The 19,907-nt window shown below is 36.3% G+C and overlaps 3 protein-coding genes and 1 long non-coding RNA gene across 14 annotated transcripts; 2 read left to right on the forward strand and 2 right to left on the reverse strand.

Moving 5' to 3' along the window:
* The first annotated feature begins 1,326 nt into the window (after positions 1-1,326).
* On the forward strand, positions 1,327-6,683 carry LOC110915458 (dynamin-related protein 1E). Of its 2 annotated transcripts, none has more exons than XM_022160160.2 (15): positions 1,327-1,672; positions 2,560-2,623; positions 2,710-2,817; positions 2,897-2,998; positions 3,099-3,149; positions 3,235-3,296; positions 3,456-3,546; positions 3,617-3,681; positions 3,810-4,004; positions 4,700-4,819; positions 4,907-4,977; positions 5,053-5,278; positions 5,392-5,442; positions 5,859-6,320; positions 6,443-6,683. In XM_022160160.2, the coding sequence occupies exons 1-15, from the start codon at positions 1,532-1,534 to the stop codon at positions 6,569-6,571; spliced, it is 1,938 nt and encodes a 645-aa protein (XP_022015852.1). In that variant the 5' UTR covers positions 1,327-1,531; the 3' UTR covers positions 6,572-6,683. The 2 variants fall into 2 exon arrangements, with proteins under 2 accessions (XP_022015852.1, XP_022015853.1); XM_022160161.2 differs by having other exon boundaries at positions 6,452-6,683.
* LOC110915459 (disease resistance protein RUN1-like) lies at positions 5,126-13,321 on the reverse strand. Of its 10 annotated transcripts, none has more exons than XM_035984888.1 (6): positions 12,691-13,321; positions 11,017-12,511; positions 8,916-10,893; positions 7,981-8,058; positions 5,369-5,537; positions 5,126-5,267 (listed from the first exon to the last, which is right to left on the reverse strand). In XM_035984888.1, the coding sequence occupies exons 2-3, from the start codon at positions 12,007-12,009 to the stop codon at positions 10,150-10,152; spliced, it is 1,737 nt and encodes a 578-aa protein (XP_035840781.1). In that variant the 5' UTR covers positions 12,010-12,511; positions 12,691-13,321; the 3' UTR covers positions 5,126-5,267; positions 5,369-5,537; positions 7,981-8,058; positions 8,916-10,149. The 10 variants fall into 10 exon arrangements, with proteins under 10 accessions (XP_035840781.1, XP_035840783.1, XP_035840779.1 ...); XM_035984890.1 differs by lacking the exons at positions 5,126-5,267; positions 5,369-5,537 and adding an exon at positions 8,485-8,591 and having other exon boundaries at positions 7,858-8,058; positions 11,017-11,307; positions 11,407-12,511; positions 12,691-12,884; XM_035984886.1 differs by lacking the exons at positions 5,126-5,267; positions 5,369-5,537 and adding an exon at positions 8,485-8,591 and having other exon boundaries at positions 7,858-8,058.
* Positions 12,683-13,165, reverse strand: LOC110919957 (TMV resistance protein N). Its single transcript, XM_022164203.1, has one exon. It carries the CDS (start codon positions 13,163-13,165, stop codon positions 12,683-12,685), a length of 483 nt encoding a protein of 160 aa, XP_022019895.1.
* A 1,245-nt stretch (positions 13,322-14,566) lies between the features above and the next one.
* On the forward strand, positions 14,567-15,224 carry LOC118487953. The gene is made up of 2 exons (XR_004882978.1): positions 14,567-14,805; positions 14,911-15,224. It is a non-coding gene; the product is annotated as an uncharacterized LOC118487953 (long non-coding RNA).
* Positions 15,225-19,907: the final 4,683 nt, after the last annotated feature.

Here is a 19,907-nt window from a genome sequence, read left to right on the forward strand (position 1 = left end):
TTTTCCTTTTGTAATTTCTGTTTTTGAAACAGAGGTTAGGATTTCAAACACTAGTAAGAGAAACATATGTTTGAAACATTTGTTTGTTATAAACAGAGTCTTAAGAAACAGTGATTTGGCGTAACAGAGATTACCCTTTACAAACAGTGGTTGACTTTAGTCAACCAGAGTTTTAGATACCTCAAACAGAGTTTTAATATTAATCAAATGAAAAACTAAACTAAAAATTACAATATCTATATGCCTATTTATACTTTATATTAAAATATATTATGCATGGTTTTCTAAGAAACGACCCGTGTACCGCTGGTATTGTTAATAATTAAAGTGTGAAAAAGCTCGCTTACTTTTAATTTCAAATTTGGAGCCACTGTAGCCACGTATCACGCACGTCACATCTTTTAGGCCTTTTGGGCCATTATTTTTAAGTGGGCCAGGTTTATTTTGTACGGTTTCCCTTTTCGAATTCAAATTTCAAACGACAAACGGTATTGAAGTTTTAAAATGATTATATTAGTAACAGTAATAGTAATGAAATTAGTTATTTTAAAAAAACTAAACAGTGAAGGCCAACTATATTTTCAAACGACAAACGGTATTGAAGTTTTATAATATCAGTTAGTTATTTTATTTACTGTTCAATTATATCAATCGTAATTAATACAACATGATTCAGACATTACTCTTTTAACCTCTTTATTTAAACTAGCTGATGAGGTTAATTTGTTAAGCAATTCAGCAAATTATGAATTTGTTAGTAGGTCATAAACAAGCGGGCGTGATTGATAATTTTAGTTATACAAGTTAAAACCTGGACACGACCCATTTAATTGACCGAGTTAAACATTTCAACATAAATATGACCTCTTTATTAACAAATAAGATAAGATAACCCAAAACATAACTAGCCTCCTATCATGTCCATAATTACCATCTCTAAGGGTGCTCGGGGCACTATGTGGGTGCCCCTTGCGGGTACGCGGGTAGCCACGACAACACCGCCGCAGACCCTTAGTCGCATTAAATCGCGTAGCAAACACCGTTGAAAGGAAAGGAGAGAGAGAGAGAAAGTTGTGTTTGTGTATCATTCGTGAGTAAATCATTGCTGACAGCACGTGTTCCGACATGTTGTAGACGCGGAAATCGGATAACGGTGACACACGTTACGCCCCGTGCACCGAAATATCTTTCTCCTAATATTTCATTTTTAATCAACAAGATTAGACTGATGTTTTATATCAAAAGGTTAAAAAGACAAAATTAACGTATTGATTACCTATTTATTTATAAAACAATCATCTTATATTAGCTTTGGAGAAATACATAATAAATAAGGCAAAATAACAGTGCGTACGTTAGCACATAGCCTTCTTACAGTTGCATACTTGGAGACGGTACTACTTTCCATAGTGGAACCAGTTCCATATCTCCCCCTCTCTAAACTCTCACATCCCTACTTTTTCTCCGTTTACGACCTTACGGTTTCCGCTAGGGTTTGATTCGAGCTAAAACGAGAACCGTAATTGCGATAATGGCGACAATGGAGAGCTTGATCGGTCTTGTTAACCGTATTCAGAGAGCTTGCACTGCTCTCGGAGACTATGGTGGCGGAGACACCGCCTTTTCTTCTCTCTGGGATGCTCTTCCGTCTGTTGCCGTCGTTGGCGGTCAGGTTTGTTTCTTCCAGTATGTTTTTTTACAATGTGTTTGTGTACGTTTTCTTGAGAGAAAAATGGTTTGGTGACGATAGAAATGAAAGCCCTAAGGCGTTTGGTTTTATAAGTTTCTAGTAATTGAGGTGAAGTGTAGGTGTTTTGTTTTTGTAGGTTTCTTGCGATTGAGGTGTCTAGTTGCACACTAATTGCAGAGAACATTCATAATTTATGAATTTGAAATCTATGTGTATGAGTAGGACGGTAAAGGAATGTGACGTTCAGCTCGTTTGTGTATACGAACATTTGTTTGTCTTCGTTAGTGATAGTTTGTTTAAGTTCGTTGGTTTGTATATTCGTTTAAATGTTTAAGTCCATTACAGGATTTATGAAATTAAACATATCATTTGTTACAGCTTAGTCTAGTTTTATTAATTTTTTGGGCGCTGTAGACTGATGTTCACGTTTACTTTTAACTGGTGTTCGCTCAGTTATGTTTGTTCGTCTATGTTCAATTGTGTAATTTCTGTTTGTTTCGTTTACGTTCGTGAACCGCACTTTTATACCCTTAACGAACGAACACGAACAAGAAACTCCGTTAATTTAATTGTTCGCATTCAATCATTTGTTCGTATAAGTTAAACACTTAAACGAACGAAAATGAACATGGCCGGTTCATATTCGATCAGTTCGTTTACAGGCCTATCTTTGAGAGAGTGAGAGATGGTGGATTTCAAGGATTTGAATCTTATATCTGTTCCTAATACTTATGCTTCATGCTTTCATTTTGGCTGGCGAAAGATGGAGCTCATTTTGACTACTTCTCTTTGTAATGTTAATTTCTGGAAGTTTTAACTATATCTAATCATTTTCTTGTGTTCTGCAAATCATATTGAGCTGATAATAGAGTTCAGGGAAATCTTCGGTGCTAGAGAGCATTGTTGGGAGAGATTTTCTTCCTAGGGGATCTGGTTAGTTGCTTTTTTAATTCTACTTGCTACTGTTTTTCCTCTTTCTTTCACATTATTGACTGATGTTGAATACATGGCTATTTCAGGGATTGTTACAAGGAGACCTTTGGTGTTGCAGTTACACAAAACGGAGGGCAGACAAGAGGAGTATGCAGAATTTGGACACATGCCGCGTAGGCGATTCACTGATTTTTGTATGTGAAGTGGCTGCTACTACTAAACTCTAGTGACAATAATGTGAAGTTTAACGGACATATTTGATTTCATACACAGCTTTGGTACGGAAGGAGATTCAAGATGAAACAGACAGAATCACGGGGAAGTCTAAACAAATATCTCCAATTCCAATCCATCTCAGCATCTACTCCCCCAACGGTATGTTTGTAGTGACTGCAATATTTAAAGTAATAGCTGCTCTTGTTCTTTATTTCTCACACAATGCTGACATCGTATCATGATTTTCTTATTCTTCCAGTTGTCAACTTAACTTTAATCGACTTACCAGGATTGACCAAAGTTGCAGTTGGTACTTTTCTCCACCTTTCTCCTTATTGTTTGGATTAATTTTAAGCTTCATCTGAGTCTGATATAATGAGGGATTCCTTATGCAGAGGGACAACCTGAATCTATAGTTGAAGACATTGAAAAGATGGTTCGAACTTACGTTGAGAAGGTATATTATAATGACTGTTTTGTTAAAACACTTAATGACATGTCGTTTTTTTAAAAGTTAAAACACTTAATGACATGTGACCTTCCTAGCATCACCATGTTGTAACATTTCAGCCATTTCTTAGTTATTTGCATATACTAATTACTTGATTTTGTTCAGCCCAACTCCATCATACTGGCAATTTCTCCAGCCAACCAAGATATAGCAACATCTGATGCAATGAAACTTGCCAGGGAGGTGGACCCATCGGGTATGCTTACCTATTTTTCTTTATTTTTTGGTTTATTTTCATTTGTATTCATATTGGTCAACTTGACTAGGTGAGAGAACGTTTGGGGTGTTGACCAAGCTTGATTTGATGGACAAAGGAACAAATGCATTGGATGTGAGATCAATAAATCATATATTTATTTCCTTTTAAACGTTATCACCTTAATGAATTAGAGCATTTTAGGACCTTTTTTTAAGATAATAAGAGCTTATGTGCTGATATGAAAAATCTACTTTGTAAAGGTCCTTGAAGGAAGGGCTTATCGGCTTCAGCATCCTTGGGTGGGAATTGTAAATAGATCCCAAGCTGATATCAACAAGAATACTGATATGATTTATGCAAGGCGGAGGGAGCGGGAGTATTTTGCCACAAGTCCTGATTATGGACACCTGGCAAGTAAAATGGGTTCTGAGTATCTGGCTAAACTTCTCTCACAAGTAAGTTAAGGCCACTGGGGGCGTTTGGATTTGCTTTTTGGGACTGATTATTGATTAGACAAACAACTTATGCTCTTGATTATATAAAAAGGTTTAAAAGTACGGAATTGTACACCTCGAGGTGAACCGAGGCAAAATTAAAAATAAGTATGAAATTATATATCTTATAAAAAAATAAAATACTAACTAATTTCATCATCAGATTCGTCAAAAATACACATAAAAAAGACATTAATGTTTGAAATTGACCCAAAAAGTCAAAAACATCAACACCCCTTCGAGGTGCAACTTTTAATAACCCCCTGAGGACTCGCCTCAGACTGTTTTTTGGGCGCCTCGCCTCAGCCGCTTTTTTAAACCATGTTCTATAATAATCAGTTAATGGGTTCCAACAAAACTGATTATCTAAGGGTGAAATTGTAGTGCCTGCTATTATTAACACACTCAAATATCTGATTTTCTTATTATTACAACTCTAAACAATATAGGCACTTCCAGACACTATTTCTACAGATTCTTTTATTGCAACTTGATTCAAATTATTCATGGCCACTATTCACTTTCAAAATGCACATACAAACACCCTTTTAGAAGGATTAACTTTAAATCTGTTGAATTCATAAAAACTTCATTTTTTTCTTTTTTTGGGAGAACAAAATTAGGTTTTTAAGACAATAAAATTCTTCCATGTGCAGCATTTGGAATCCGTAATCAAAGCTAAAATACCAGGCATCATTTCACTCATAAACAAAGGTATTGATGAGATGGAAGCAGAGTTAGACCATCTTGGCAGACCAATTGCAATTGATGCTGGGGTATGCAAATATTATCTTTAAACACAATTTACACTAAAAACATGTCATTACTGTCTCCAATTAACCTAATTAATCCACATCTTTCAGGCTCAACTTAACACCATCTTGGAACTTTGTCGTGCTTTTGACAAAATATTTAAGGAACATCTAGATGGAGGGTAAGCAATATCTCAGTAATTGCTAAACATGTTTAATTTTGTTGCATTTCATTAAATTTGGATTTATAATGTCAGCCGACCTGGAGGTGACCGGATATATGGAGTGTTTGACCTCCAACTTCCTGCTGCTTTAAGGAAGCTTCCGTTCGATAAGCATCTTTCTCTACAAAATGTGAGGAAACTTGTTTCAGAGGCAGATGGTTATCAGCCACATTTAATTGCTCCCGAACAAGGTTATAGACGACTTATTGAGGGATCGTTGAATTATTTTAGGGGACCAGCAGAAGCGTCTGTAGATGCAGTAAGTGGTTATTCTTACTATTTGTTTCGAATGGGTTATATAGCATCCAGCTACTATGTAAATTGATAAGTGTTTGTATCTTATGTGTACCTTACTTGGGAACCACTCTTCAGGTGCATTTCGTCCTAAAAGAACTCGTGAGGAAGTCAATTGGAGAAACTGAGGTCAGACTTTTGTGAAGCACACTTGTTAACGGTCCGGTTTAAAGGAGTCATTTTGCAGTATGGTCATAAAATCCAGAAACAATTATGTTCACTTTCTAAAAAGATATAAATAATTAAAGAGTTAGTCCTGTATAAAAAAAACTAAAACTTTACAGTTACAATCTAAATTTGTTGATAAAAGTTGACTTAGGAGGTTGAATCCGAATTTACTTTCAACCCGATTCGATCCGTCTTCCTCTTTTTAGTTAATTTTTCAGTTTGACCCATTTTTCAGTTCAAAGTCCAAAATTGATTGTATTATTCTGGTTATAGAATGAAAAGACTGTAACTACATTAAACTACAAAATGCATGTGCATTATTAAAGAATTTACTAATGCTGAATTTTGTAAGTAACATTGAATCATTATTAGAGCAGGAATTAAAGCGGTTTCCAACCCTGCAATCCGCTCTTGCTGCTGCTGCTGGTGAAGCGTTGGAAAAGTTCCGTGATGAGAGTAAAAAGACAGTCATTAGATTGGTAGAAATGGAGTCTTCATATCTAACTGTCGATTTCTTCCGGAAGCTTCCCCAAGAAGGGGAGAAAATGGGGCCCACTCCTTCACCTGGAGACCGTAGAACCTCATCTGCTGACCGCAGAAATCCACCTGGTTCAGACCATGGAATCCCTGGTCCAGATCGTGTGAACCTGTCTGACCCATTAGTGGATCGATATGCAGAAGCACATTTTAGACGAATCGGGTCAAACGTTTCATCCTATATTGGTATGGTATCAGATACACTCAGGAGCACAATTCCGAAAGCAGTTGTTTATTGTCAAGTTAAAGAGGCTAAGCAAAATCTGTTAAGTTACTTCTACATGCAAATAGGAAGGAGGGAGGTAACTCCTGTTCTACATTTTTGTTTTGTTTCATATAACTAATTATAGTGAAAGTCACTCAAAACAATGTTTGACTAGTGGAAGTCAAAATAATCCTAATGTGTAAAAGTGGTATTTTTTAGGGTAAACAGCTGGCAGAGTTGCTATATGAGGACCCATCATTAATGTCAAGGAGACAAGAAATTGCCAAAAGACTTGAATTGTACAAGGCAGCACGAGATGAGATCGATGCTGTTGCATGGGTGCGATAGCGATGTTTGCTTGAAAAAAAACATATCGTACCAGGTTCTTTCTGGTCATTGAATTTGTATACAGTATTATTTCGTAATGCTTTCATGCGTAGTTCGCGTTTATGTTTTGGCTTCTAAACATTCTATTCTTATCATTATTTATCGTAATATATATATATATATATATATATATTCTATATAAGTTGTATATTTCTGATTTGTGTATATGTTTATATCCCCGAGGACAGTGGCGGAACCAGAACAATTTAGTTAGGGGGTCGTCATAAGCTTATATTCTATACTGGTTCAAATTAGGGGGTCCATCTCTAAATTTGTTCTTCAAAAACTCAAAATTTATAAATAAAAATTCAAAAAGTTCCGGTGACCGGAGGGTCAATGGACCCTCTTGACCCCCCTCTGGTTCCGCCCCTGCCCGAGGATTCCATGTAACGTATTTCAGTCAGAAAACAGGAATCTTTCTATGTGCAGTGATCTCCATTTGGGCAATGCATCATGTGAAGAAACACTTTGAATGGACATAAAGTTTTGTTGAGTTGGAATTAAAACACAAAAAGAGATAAAAGTTTAGATCTCCTTGATGAAAAGAATGTCGTCAAAATACCCTTTAATGTTAAAATTTGCAACATTATGTTAAGATTGGAATTAGAATACATAAAAATGATAATACTTAGACCTCTTGAAGGATCTAATGATCTATATATTCACTACTAAATAAAATTCGATGGACAATTTTAATATTGAGATAATATAATAAAAAAAACCACTATACTTTCCTTTTTCACGAAAGAGTTTTCAAACATAATTTTGGTATATAAAATCCCCTCAACCCAGTTCATACACTTGTACTAGTGATCCGTAGCACCATGGTATCTTTATCCAAAACCGACCCGCTTTTGCGTAGATGTAAATCGGGAAGCATTTATACAGGAAAAGGAAGAGAAAACAGAATATAATTTTCTCTATTTGAGAAAACACAAATCTTTGAAAATTGAGAGAGAGAGAGAGAGAGAGAGAGAGAGCTACCACTGCTTTATTAAGAAAGTTTCAAACTCAGTTTAACTCAGAAATAACAGAAACAAAATAATCAAAAAACTTATATACATTCTCCTACTACACTACACAGACGCTTAGTTTTTTTAAGACTAGATGAATACTCGATAATAATTTTAATCTCAAACAACAAGACGATGTAGAAGGAGAAGATTGCATATAAAGAGCTATGAACAATGAGAAATACGAAGATGAGAAAAAAAAAAAAAAACTGAATTTGGGTTTCGAGAAAAAAAAAGAGGAGTCTTATACTCTTATTTAAGCCCCTGTGGTTTGAAAGTGTTCTCACGGCCCCGTGTCCCTTGTTTACGGTTTACACAATTTAATTCCTCTTGTGTCTGTAACATACGGGCACGTACCTGCTTCATTGTGCCTCTTTTACGCTAAAGTCGACTGGACCATCTGTTGTTTCTTTGTATCAATATGGATAATGGATCCTAGAAAAGGAAAAAGAAGTTAAAAAACAGAGTCAAAGTTCAAATCAGTGAGCTTTTAGCAAAGAAATGAAAGGTTTATGACTATCTCAAAATCTTCAAGTTAAAGATCATTGTCAAGTCTCTAAGTTTGAGAAAGACAAGCCAATATCTTCCAGAAATGTTTAAAAATGCGTAACCTTGAAACCGATTGAATATAATGTTGTAGCTAGATTGAGCTCAAGCCTTAATGAAAATCACAGTAGTTGAGTTTCCATAGTAAGTTAAACCGTGTTCACAAGTCTAAATGGAATAATAATTTTATGTATAAAAGGAGGTGATTCCGGTTTCATCAGTCCCTGGAGATTTTAGGGAGTAAATGTACACGCTCTGAAAACACATAAATATGGTTTAATTTAAGGTTTAAATGTTCATGTATCGACAGTTGACCTTTGGTCAAACTATGATATCAGAGCTCAGATGGAGTAACAGTCACTGCATCCTTCATATATTTGAGCAATTTAACAGCAATACACATTATCCTTCATAGATCAGATCTGCATCATCCACTAGCAGTTGATCAGTGACAGTTAAGTAACATGTTACACACTCAGATCTGACTACTTAAATATCTACAAACCTGCTACCTGCACCAGTTAAAATAAGAAAATAAAGATAATGTGCTCATTTTTTATATTTGTTGACTTTCAAAGTCAAAGTTTTGTTTACTGTTTGAAAAAATACACACCAGCTTTATGTTTATTCATCATATACTTTTTTTTTTATTTAACTATCCATTTACAATAAAGTTAACCGCGATCATATCAGTTTCAAATATCAAACACAACGTAGGGCAACTAAAAGTTAGGTGAGAGGAGTACCTTTCTAATGGTTCCTTGTGATTCGGCTCTTGAGCAGCTGCAGGTCGACAGCATGTCTCCCGTAGCCAACTCACAACTGCAGATCTGAGAGGGCTCAATGATTAACTAGGAGGGATGCAGCCGAGTTTGTGTGTAATGTGAATCCATAAATTTTGAGACCATTCAACAAAGAAATGCTCCGTGGAAGATGACTTATGCCAGTATTCCATATAACCAACATTTGCAAATTTTCTATTTCTCCCAGTTCGTCAGGCAGTTTCTCGAGTCTCCTACAGCCTTCAAGGTCCAACCGTTTGAGATGTTTCAACATAAAAATGCTGTTTGGAATCTCTGTTATATTATAGCACCTTAATAGATATAACCCCTCCAAAGATTCTAACTGGCCAACATCCTCTGGTAACTTCTCAAGAAAGAAACAATGATAAAGGTTCAGCATTTTCAGTTTTTTCAACTTACAAACGCTGCTTGGAATATCTCTAATACTATAGCACCTTGGTAGAGCTAATACCTCCAGGGATTCTAATTGGCCAACATCGTCAGGCAACTTCTCAAGAAGTACACAAAGTCGAAGAACAAGTTTTTTCAAATGTTTCAGCATACAAATGCTACCAGGGAGATGCTTAACATCTGCATAACTTAAATGTAGCTCTTCTAAACATTCCAATTGCCCTACGGCCTCAGGCAATTCTTCAATGCTACCACAACCTTCAAGAACTAACATTTTCAGATGTTTCAATGTACAAATGTTATTCAGAATATCCCTTATATTATAGCACCTTAATAGATATATCTCCTCTAATGATTCTAATTGGCCGACATCATCAGGTAACTTTTCAAGATATAAACAACTTATGAGAAAGAGTTTTTTCAAATGTTTCAGCATACAAATTGTATCAGGTAGATGTTTAACATTTGTACAATTTAAATGTAGCTCTTCTAAACATTCCAATTGCCCAAGGGCCTCAGGCACTTCTTCTATGACACATCTTCCAAGGTCAATAGTTCTTAGATGTTGAAAACCCTGTATTCGACACTTCTCAGAGTCATATTTGAAGCACAGCTGAAAAAAATCATCATCTAATACTTGATCTTTCAATTCGAATCTTTGGATTGTCAACCCTTTCATTGAACAAATGCTCTGTGGAAGGTGAGTTATGCCAGTATCCCGAACATCTAATAATTGTAAGCATTTTAAGTTTCCTAGTTCCTCTGGCAGTTTTTCAAGCCTCTTACATCAAAAAAGCTTCAACTCTTTGAGACATTTCAACTTACAAATGCTGTTGGGGATTTCTCTTAAATTAGAGCAACTGCGTAGATCTAATATCCCCAAAGATTCTAATTGGCCAACATCCTCAGGTAACTTCTCAAGATATTTACATCCCCAAAGAATTAGGGTATTGAGATGCTTCAATATACAAATGCTACCAGGGAGATGTTTAACATTTGTACAAGTTAAATCTAGCTCTTCTAAACATTCGAGTTGGCCAAGGTCCTCTGGCAATTCCTTTGTGACAGTGTAAGAAAGGTTAAGAGTTCTCAAATGTTGTAAACTACAAATGCTTCCTGGAAGACTCTTGAGATTAGAGCAATTATAGAGATTTAGAGAGACAAGCTTATGAAGATTTCCAATTGATAAGGGTACTTCTTCTATCATGTTCCATGAAAGATTCAGCTCTAGCAAAGTATTGCGGGAGTGCCCTGTGATTATGTAATCCGGTATTTCCTTGAGATTTAATCCACCTATATCAAGAACTTCAAGAGATTCAAACTGCTCGATAAAAGATAGAGACTTCAAACTATCGCAGTAACTTAGGTTTAGATAGACAAGGGTTTTTAGACATCCACCGTGCACGACAAGTGCTACCAATTTCTTACAATCTTCAAGATTTAACCTCTCAAGATTGGGTGTCAGCCCAAGGTCAAGGCTCCTTAACTCTTTTGAATTACTCAGATTAAGGAATTTGAGCTTTTTCATAATCTATTATAACATGAAAAATAAACAAAAAAAAAAAAAGAAGTAAATATATGTTGTCACAATAACCAGCTAGTAAATATACATATAGCATTATATAATTAAAGGACACCCAATCAACCATATTACCTTTCCCCCTTCCCAAAGTTGTTTGATTTTGCTGAAAGACATTTCAAGTGCTACAAGATTGTTTGCTTTAAATGTTTTGGGTAAACACCAATAAGGGTATTCCATCCAATATAGGTACCGTAACGAGTTTGGAAAGTACTGAAGAACTTCGTCAATCTTCACACAGTCAGAAACAAATTTGTACTTCGTATAGTTCACAGTAAGGCATCTAAGCTTCTTCATGTTTCCCATACCTTCCAAAGAAATACCAGGAGTGATTCTCTGAATTATACATCTTGTTGCTTCACTACCCTGTAATTCAAGAACAAGGATCATAAAATATGTGTTATAGCTAACGAAAAAATTGTGAGTTTCATCTCCCACCATAATTACAAGAAAATGGATTATTACTGAGTTATCAGCCAAGACACATTCAATTTCCTCTTGAACCCATAATCGGCTATGTCTCTCGGGCTCATCAGGATGCTCACGGCGTACGATATTCTCGCCCATTTCTATCACACGGTCATGCATGTTTATGAATCCACCTCGAAACGTTCCTACAATTTTGATTAGAGATTTTTGCTCAAGAACTCTTAGACCATTTGTTGCATGAAATCCACAGCTTTCAAGCATTCTTATTGCATCGTCTTTCTTCCAATGTCTAAGGAAGCATGCTACATCTAGAAATATTTCCTTGTAATCATCCTCGAGGCTTTCATAGCTTAGTTCCAATACTTTAAGAGTTTCCTCTGACGGAATTTTTTTAAGTCTTGATAGTGCCTCTTTCCATTCAGAAGTTTTTTTTATCACGGAGAAGGGAACCCAAAACTCTAATTGATAAGGGGAGACCAGCAGCATAACGTACAGCTTCGCGTGATTGATTTTCATACTCTTGAGTTGGAATATTTTTCCTAAATGCATGCCTACTAAAGAGGTGAATCGCTTCCTCAGTAGATAACAGGTTGACATCATGGATCCACTTCTCTGTGTATATGTTGAGCACCTGCTCATCTCTAGTTGTAATTATAATTCTACTTCCCGACTTAAACCAACTAGGATCACCAGCTAATTCCTCAAGCTGCCCTTCACGATCCACATCATCGAGAACAACAAGAACTTTTGTACCACGCAACCTCTTTCTCATTAATTTTCTCCCGTCATGAACACCTTGTACACTAATGCATTTATCCTTTAACACATCTCTAAGGACTTGTTCTTGCAACTTCTCCAAACCGAACTTAGAGGTTTTTTCCTTCACATTCTCTACAAAGCTTTTACCTTCAAACTTAATGGATATTTTATCAAACATAGCCCGGGCTAGAGTTGTTTTCCCTATACCTCCCATGCCCTTGATGCCTATCATGCGAATATCACTTAAACCAATCTCTAAACTTCTATCGAGATCCTGCATCCTTTGATCCATGCCTACTAAATTCTCATCGACATAACTATAGTGTGCCATAAGTTGAGTGAAACCTTTTCAACAATTAATTTAATGACTTGAGCTTCATGCCTGTAGATCAGAGAAGAAGAGTCAATTAACATGCTCACAAAGCCACATGAATAATTATTTATCAGGTGTATAATGCACAAATTGTGGAACAAGTGTACATGTTTCATGGTTAAATGTCCATCATTCCATAATTAATAACTGGACAATAGAACATGAGATATAATAAAGGAATTAATTACCCGTTAGCAGTCTTCCTGACATCCCAACCAGACAAATTGGCTGCTTCTTTAAGTGCCTCTCTCCATTTTCCAACCTCTGATTCACTCTTATTCTTATGTACCGCAAGTGCCTCTCCGACAGATCCAGTTTGTTTTCAGACATCAGAGGGATCCACACGGGGAAAGCCGTCTGCTCGTTCGTCTTGTGACACTCCATGATCTTCAAAAGCTCGTTTAAGCACCATGATGAAGACGCATAGCGTTTAGAGAACACAATTATGTAGCATCTGGAGTCTTGAATAGACTGTAAGAGCTCCTCATTTATCTCTTTTCCTTTCTGGAGTTTCTCATCGTCCTTGAAGGTGCAAATACCTTGTTGATCAAGAGCAGCATAAAGATGATCAACGAAGGTCTTGCGAGTGTCTTCACCACTGAAGCTAAGAAACACATCATACACGTAGTTCTTGTTGTGAACGTGTGAACTTGAAGAAGCCATTGAAGGTATGCTTATGCTTGTTGACAGATGCTAAAAAAAATATATGTTTTTGGAAGAAAGCAAGCTTTCACCGGATGGTTGCAAAGAAATGAAAGCGGGAAGAAATGAAAGATAAGGTAGGGAAATATGTGAACCACACACAAGGACTCAAGGAGGTAGCAAAGTCAATAATATGTCGACATTATGTACTTTCACAATCATTTACTTTGTTGAATTAACCTATTTGATTCTCTGCAAATGAATTTAAATCAATTGTTTTACCAATTGATTAAATAATATTTCAATTGGTTTGTATATTATCATGAGTGTATTAAAGGGTATTCAAAAATCTTAAATTGTTAGGGTTAAATGACTAAAATTATACAAAGTATAAACCCTAAAATTATGTTATAAACTAGAATTGAAATATGCACGTTATGATGCATTAATACTAAAAAAAACTCAAATATATAACATGTCACATTGTCACTCTTTCATATTATATACTAGTTTTTTTTACCCGGCGCGCGTTGCGGCGGCGGCGTACACGACATCATTAGTTATTGACTACAATCAATCCGACCCGTTTCCTAACTAAATTTACGTTGAAATGTATAATCCAAATTCATACCATTGAATGAAAATGTCTTATATTTGACCGAATTTGTTTTCCAACAAAATTTACGTCGAAACGTAAACCAACTTAAAACATACATAAAATAAACACGTGCAAGAAACAAGAGGAGAGGTTTTATAGATGTCACATTTACACAATAACACCTAATATTTACATAATTAATTCTAATATCTAATTACTTTAGTAAGATTTGGAATAAGTTTTTTCTCATCTTTTTAAATCAGATTACTTAGGCCATGGGGTATGGGTTTGGGTTGAGGCGTGCCCCCTTTGGCGTGGGTTTGAAGCCGGGCGTGGGGCGGGCTAGCAAGGTGACATGGCGGGCTCTCAATGGCCATGTGTCAACTCATGCCCCCAACCCAAGCCCCACCATACCCCATGGGCATGGGTTTTTTTTTTCCCATTCCACGTGTCAACCAATGCCCAACCCAAGCCCCACCATACCCCACTGTCTTATTTCCCATAAGATGAGATCTTTAATACCACTCAATCCTCCATTGTTGAATTCAACGGTTCCTTTTACTGTATTTATATATGTGTATGATTTTCATTGATCTTGGCCCATTTTCAATATTTCATAAACTTAATCGAACTTCCTCCCATATGAATGTAATATACCAAGAGAAACCTGCTTCCTTATCACTTATATTATTCAAAATTGATTGTAAAAAGACAAACAAAGCCAATAGTAATGTTGTTTTTAAAAAAATTACAAATAATGTGACAGCAAATAAAATGATGAAGCATTGGAAATGGAATGGAAATTAAATACATAATAAATTTTGCTTATTCCCCCATCTTCACATTCCCCAAAACAGTCGCACGGCACCCATCAAAAACTCCATCCCCAATCTTTGGATGTCCATCCCCACCTACCTTCCAGTTCAACCCAATGTCACATGATGCAAAAGCGATATGTTCTTTCATATCACCACCGTCTCCCCAATAAGCATGCCAGTTACTTGAGCCACTGCTATGGAGATGTTGTTGGAAGGCTTAGGGCTTTCTACCGGTTGTAAGGAAGGTCACCCCTTTTTGTTTCTCTCTCTCTAGATTCAGTTGAATGTTAGTGTGATTGTAGGTGATGTATTGATTGCCATGTGATTGTATGTTATGTATTGATTGTTAGAATGCTTCGTTAGCCATCCGGCTTCCGGCGAAACACCGGCGAATGAAGTTGGGAAGGGGAAGAGAAAGCCGGTAGATCCGGTTTTGATGTATCTTGATTATCCGTAGCGGAAGAGACAAAGAAATAAATACTATAAGCTATTCAAGAGGCTAATGGCAATATTGTAATTTCTGGAAACTTGAGTGGTTGTGTTGTTGGTGGCATATGCCACCGACATTTCTCTTTAATACTATACTAGTAATATGACCCGTGCGCCGCAGGTCCATTGTAAATATCAAATTAATTAGTCTATGCGTCATATGATGCGTTAATCATATGAAAACGTGTGTTTCGGCGTATCCGATCTAACTCCATGTAACCTATATAATTATTTTGGTTGGATAAAAAGTGAAGTAAATCGAATTTATACCGTATAAAAGAAACATAATCAAACTCGGTTGGTTTTTTATTTGGATTCCACCTAACTACTACACCACACTCACCTTTGCATCAAGACTTAGCGACATCAAAACATACAGTAACTCGAATTTATACCGTCAAAACATTTTAGCGGCCGGTCAAAACGTAGACTAACTTGAATTTATACCGTCAAGTCAAAGCGTATTATATGCGACCCGAATCATACGTAGGAAACGTACAAAATACGAAAGCGTACACCAAATTTACATCGAAACGCAAGCAAACTCGAATTTATACGAAAAGTATACCAAACTTATGTCGAAATGTAGGCAAACTCGAACTTTGTACCGGCTATGCAGCGTGATTATGTATAGGTTATCAGTCAAAGTGTATTATATGCAACCCGACTCATAAGTAGGAAACGTACAAAATACGAAAGCGTACACCAAATTTATGTCGAAACGCAGACAAACTGGAATTTATAGGAAATGTATACCGAATTTACGTCAAAATGTAAAGAAAATCGAAACTTGTACCGACTATGCGATGTGATTATGTATAGATCATTATCGACCTCTACGTTAAAACGTGGACCAACTTGAATTTAACCGACGAATCAAAATGTATTATATTTGACTCGACTCGTTTTCAAACAAAATTTACATCGAAACGTAGACTAACTCGATTATACTAACACGTCTATAAAAATATGCACGCAACAAATTATTTTTTTAAGTTGACAAATGAAGGTAGTAGTAAGGAAAAATCATATATACTGTTGAAGGAGCTAAAATGACATTTTACAAAGTTTATAGAAAGTTAAGGGGTTGAAATGACAATTATTAAAGTTAAGAGGTTAATAGGAACAAAAGATTTGAACAAAAGGTGGAGGTAGAGTTGAAAATGTGACCGACATTGTATTTTAAGATTCTATAAAATAAATTCAAACTAGGTTAGAACCACGGGTTAAACAAATATAATTTTATATACTAAATATAAAATAATATATCTTTAAAAACTCTCGTTTATTACACGAGTTAAATAAATGTAATTTTGTATACTAAATAATAAATAAGTTATATCTTTAAAACCCTATGTGTATTGTACGGATTGAATAAATCTAATTTTATACCAAATAATTAAATAGTTATATAAAACCTTGTGTGTTGCATGGGTTGAATAAATGTAATCTTGTATAGTAAATAGTAAAAAAGTTATACTTTTAAAAAACCACGTGTATTATACGTAGTAGTTGAACACATATAATTTTATATACTAAATAATAATAAAAAGTTATATCTTTAAAAATACTAACGGATATACTCGATACACGATAGATATGGTAATAATTAAATGTGGTTATACATCCAAGGATCTATATCTATATTAGTATTAGTATTAACTTTCACTATATATGATAATAGGTAGAGGATCCTGTAAAAAGTGCTCAAAGTGTGAGAAGTGTGAGAAGTGTATTATAACACTATATATAATACTATATAACACCATATAAACATCGTATAACAATATGTAACACCATATAATACCATATAACACTATGTAACACTATATATCATTATATAACAAATATAACACTATAGGTTGTCTGATAGCATGTCTATGATAGATGTATAGTGTTATATTTGTTATATAATGTTTATATAGTGTTACATAGTGTTATATGTTATTATATGGTGTTACATATTGTTATACGGTGTTTATATGGTGTTATATAGTATTATATATAGTGTTATAATACACTTCTCACACTTCTTACACTTTAGGCCCTTTTTACACTATCCTTACCCTATGATAATAAATAGATTTAATTTATTATGATAAAGCAAAAATACATTTAAAACCAAAAGGGTAAAAGATAAAAAAAATATCTCAACTAACTTATGGATGACTTTAACTTAGTTAATAGTCATAGTATCTATTTATTCAAGCGGGAAAAACAATTAAAATCACAATCATAGAGCGTCATTGTGCCTCATATGATTTCTTTTTTTATATAGTATATATAGATCATATAAAACTCCGCTTGGTGAATATCTATAGTTAAGTGCCACGTAGACGCAATTTTAGAGTTTTTTTTAATCTAACAACTTTGCATTTAAAAATTAGTGTTGCATAGACACAATTTTAGATTTTTTTATCAACAACTTCGCATTTACAAGTTCAAGTTTTAATATTGCATGCAAGTAGAACACAAACATGAATTTACATAAATAATTAGAGTTTCAACCTACATAGAACACAAATATGAATCTATACTATTATAAAAAGGAGAAGTGACGTACACAAATGTAATTTTACATGGCATCTAACTTTTGAAACAATGTGTACAACTAATGAATTTTATAAGGGTAAAATTGTAAAGAGGTTAACATTTTAAGACACCTAAAGGATATAATAGTAAACTGAACCCACCTGTAGTTATGTCGCCACATTGAATCTACGGAATTTTAGAAAAACATCACCGTCTGCCCTTTTATCTACCTTAAACCCCTAAATCTACCTCTTAAACTCCTAAGAAGCAGTTGATCGGTCATCCTTTGTTTTTTTTTTGAAAAGAAAACTTTATTCAAACAAACCGACCACTCGAAGCCGAGCAGCCAACCCAACAACAATTACACAAAAACAAACCTACACCAATCCTTCCAATCTATACATTTATCTTTCATTCTATTATTATAGCAAACAAAACCCCAAGATCTAATATCGCTAAAAACCTCATTGATGACAAAAGGCTTTCCCTCAAAAACCAACGCGTTTCTAGCTTTCCATATCCTCCAACAAGCGATGATGGCGATACCATGGAACACCTCCTTCTTGTGCCCTTCCAACCCCACCCAATTATGCACCTCCAGAATGTCACGAAAAGAGAAAGTGAACAAAATAGAAGAATTACACCAAACCTGAATCTTTTGCCAGATCACCGCCGACACCCCGCACGCAGAAAACAAATGATCCACCGTCTCGACCTCCGAGTTACAAAGAGGGCAACGGTTGTCGTCAACCCGAATGTTCCTCCTACACAACGCCTCCCTAGTCGGAATCCTATCTTGTTCGGCCCTCCAAGCGAAAAGATTGCATTTCTTCGGAATCCACCTGCACCATTCCCAGACAAACCGCGAGCTAAAGTCTTTATTGATATCGAACAAATCTTTCACCGCTTTGACCGAGAACCCATTCGACCCGGATCCCAGCCAATCCCACCTATCCTTATGGTCCGATAAGAAAGCCGAGCGAAGCAGCCCACTTAACCTGCTCCATTCAGCGAGCTCCACATTAGAGGACGGCACGGACCTCCACATCCACTTCCCGCCCGGATTAGATACCGGTCTCACAATCCGCTCCTTCACCTTGCATTTTTTGTTTTTCTCCAACCAAAATAAATGAGGGAATTCGTCTTTCAATGGAGAGCTCGATAACCACGGATCGAGCCAGAAGAATAAATCTTGCCCATTCCCAACCACCCCACCCATCAAGCTTTTAAGGGACAAAAACTCGATAAACCGGCCAGAGCACACCTTATGAATATTTCGCCAAACACCGTTGATGGACGCACGAAGCGGAAGAAAATCCCAACTAAACTTATGGCAATGAATAGCATTGATCACCTTTACCCAAAAATTGTTAACCTCGTTCTTGAACCTCCATCCCCACTTGAGAAGAAGCGCGACGTTAGTTTCGGTCAAGTTACGTAAGCCCAAGCCCCCCACCCGAACCGGCGAGGCAACCCGATCCCAAGCAACCCAATGAAGCTTCGACTTGTCCATAGAGCCACCCCAGAGAAACCTCCTCATCATTTTTTCCAAATCCTTGACCACCCGAACCGGGGCCTTGAATAAAGAAAAGTAATAATTCGGTAAACTCTCAAGAACCGACTTAATCAACGTCACCCTTCCTGCAATAGAAAGACCCGACGCCTTCCATAAAGAAAGACGGGATTCAAAGACATCATAGACCGGTCTCCAGTTACAGATCCTATTCATGTTGGCGCCGACCGTTATCCCTAAATACTTGAACGGAAACCCGTCCGGTTTACACCCAATCGACCCAGCAACCGACTCCACCTCACTATGGTCAACGCCAATACCATAAATGTTCGATTTCCTGATATTCATTTTCAGACCTGAACAAATATAAAAACACCTCAGAATCCGGATGACAACCTTCACATTCTCGGCAGACCACTCTCCCATGATTATCGCATTGTCCGCGAAAAAAAGGTGGGAAACACACGGCCCGCTATTGGGAAGACAGATCCCCTTAAAAAGGCCTTTCTCCACAGCTTTGTTAATTAAAAACGACAACGCCTCCGTCACTATGAGAAACAAAAACGGGGAAAGCGGGTCCCCTTGTCTCATCCCTTTGGAACAAGGAAAGTCAAAAGTGGGCGACCCATTAACGAGAACCGAAGCCCTTGCTGAAGACAAAATCCCTTTGATCCAGACGCACCATCGCGGAGGAAAACCCATCTTCTCCAATATGTCAATGACGAAGTTCCAATTAACAAAATCATAGGCCTTTTCGAAGTCGATCTTTAGCAAAAAAGCGGCCTTACCACCTTTCTTCAACCAAGAGTACAC

The sequence above is a fragment of the Helianthus annuus genome, chromosome 16 (assembly GCF_002127325.2).
Source record: "Helianthus annuus cultivar XRQ/B chromosome 16, HanXRQr2.0-SUNRISE, whole genome shotgun sequence".
NCBI classification, from domain to species: Eukaryota; Viridiplantae; Streptophyta; class Magnoliopsida; order Asterales; family Asteraceae; genus Helianthus; species Helianthus annuus.

Coding starts and splice junctions, on each gene's coding strand:
- LOC110915458 (XM_022160160.2), top strand. CDS start 1,532: ATGGCGACAATGGAGAGCTTGATCGGTCTTGTTAACCGTATTCAGAGA. Junction 1,673..2,559: donor TTGCCGTCGTTGGCGGTCAG/GTTTGTTTCTTC, acceptor AGCTGATAATAG/AGTTCAGGGAAATCTTCGGT. Junction 4,978..5,052: donor AAGGAACATCTAGATGGAGG/GTAAGCAATATC, acceptor TTATAATGTCAG/CCGACCTGGAGGTGACCGGA.
- LOC110919957 (XM_022164203.1), bottom strand. CDS start 13,165: ATGGCTTCTTCAAGTTCACACGTTCACAACAAGAACTACGTGTATGAT.
- LOC110915459 (XM_035984888.1), bottom strand. CDS start 12,009: ATGAGCAGGTGCTCAACATATACACAGAGAAGTGGATCCATGATGTCA. Junction 10,894..11,016: donor AACTTTGGGAAGGGGGAAAG/GTAATATGGTTG, acceptor ATGTTATAATAG/ATTATGAAAAAGCTCAAATT.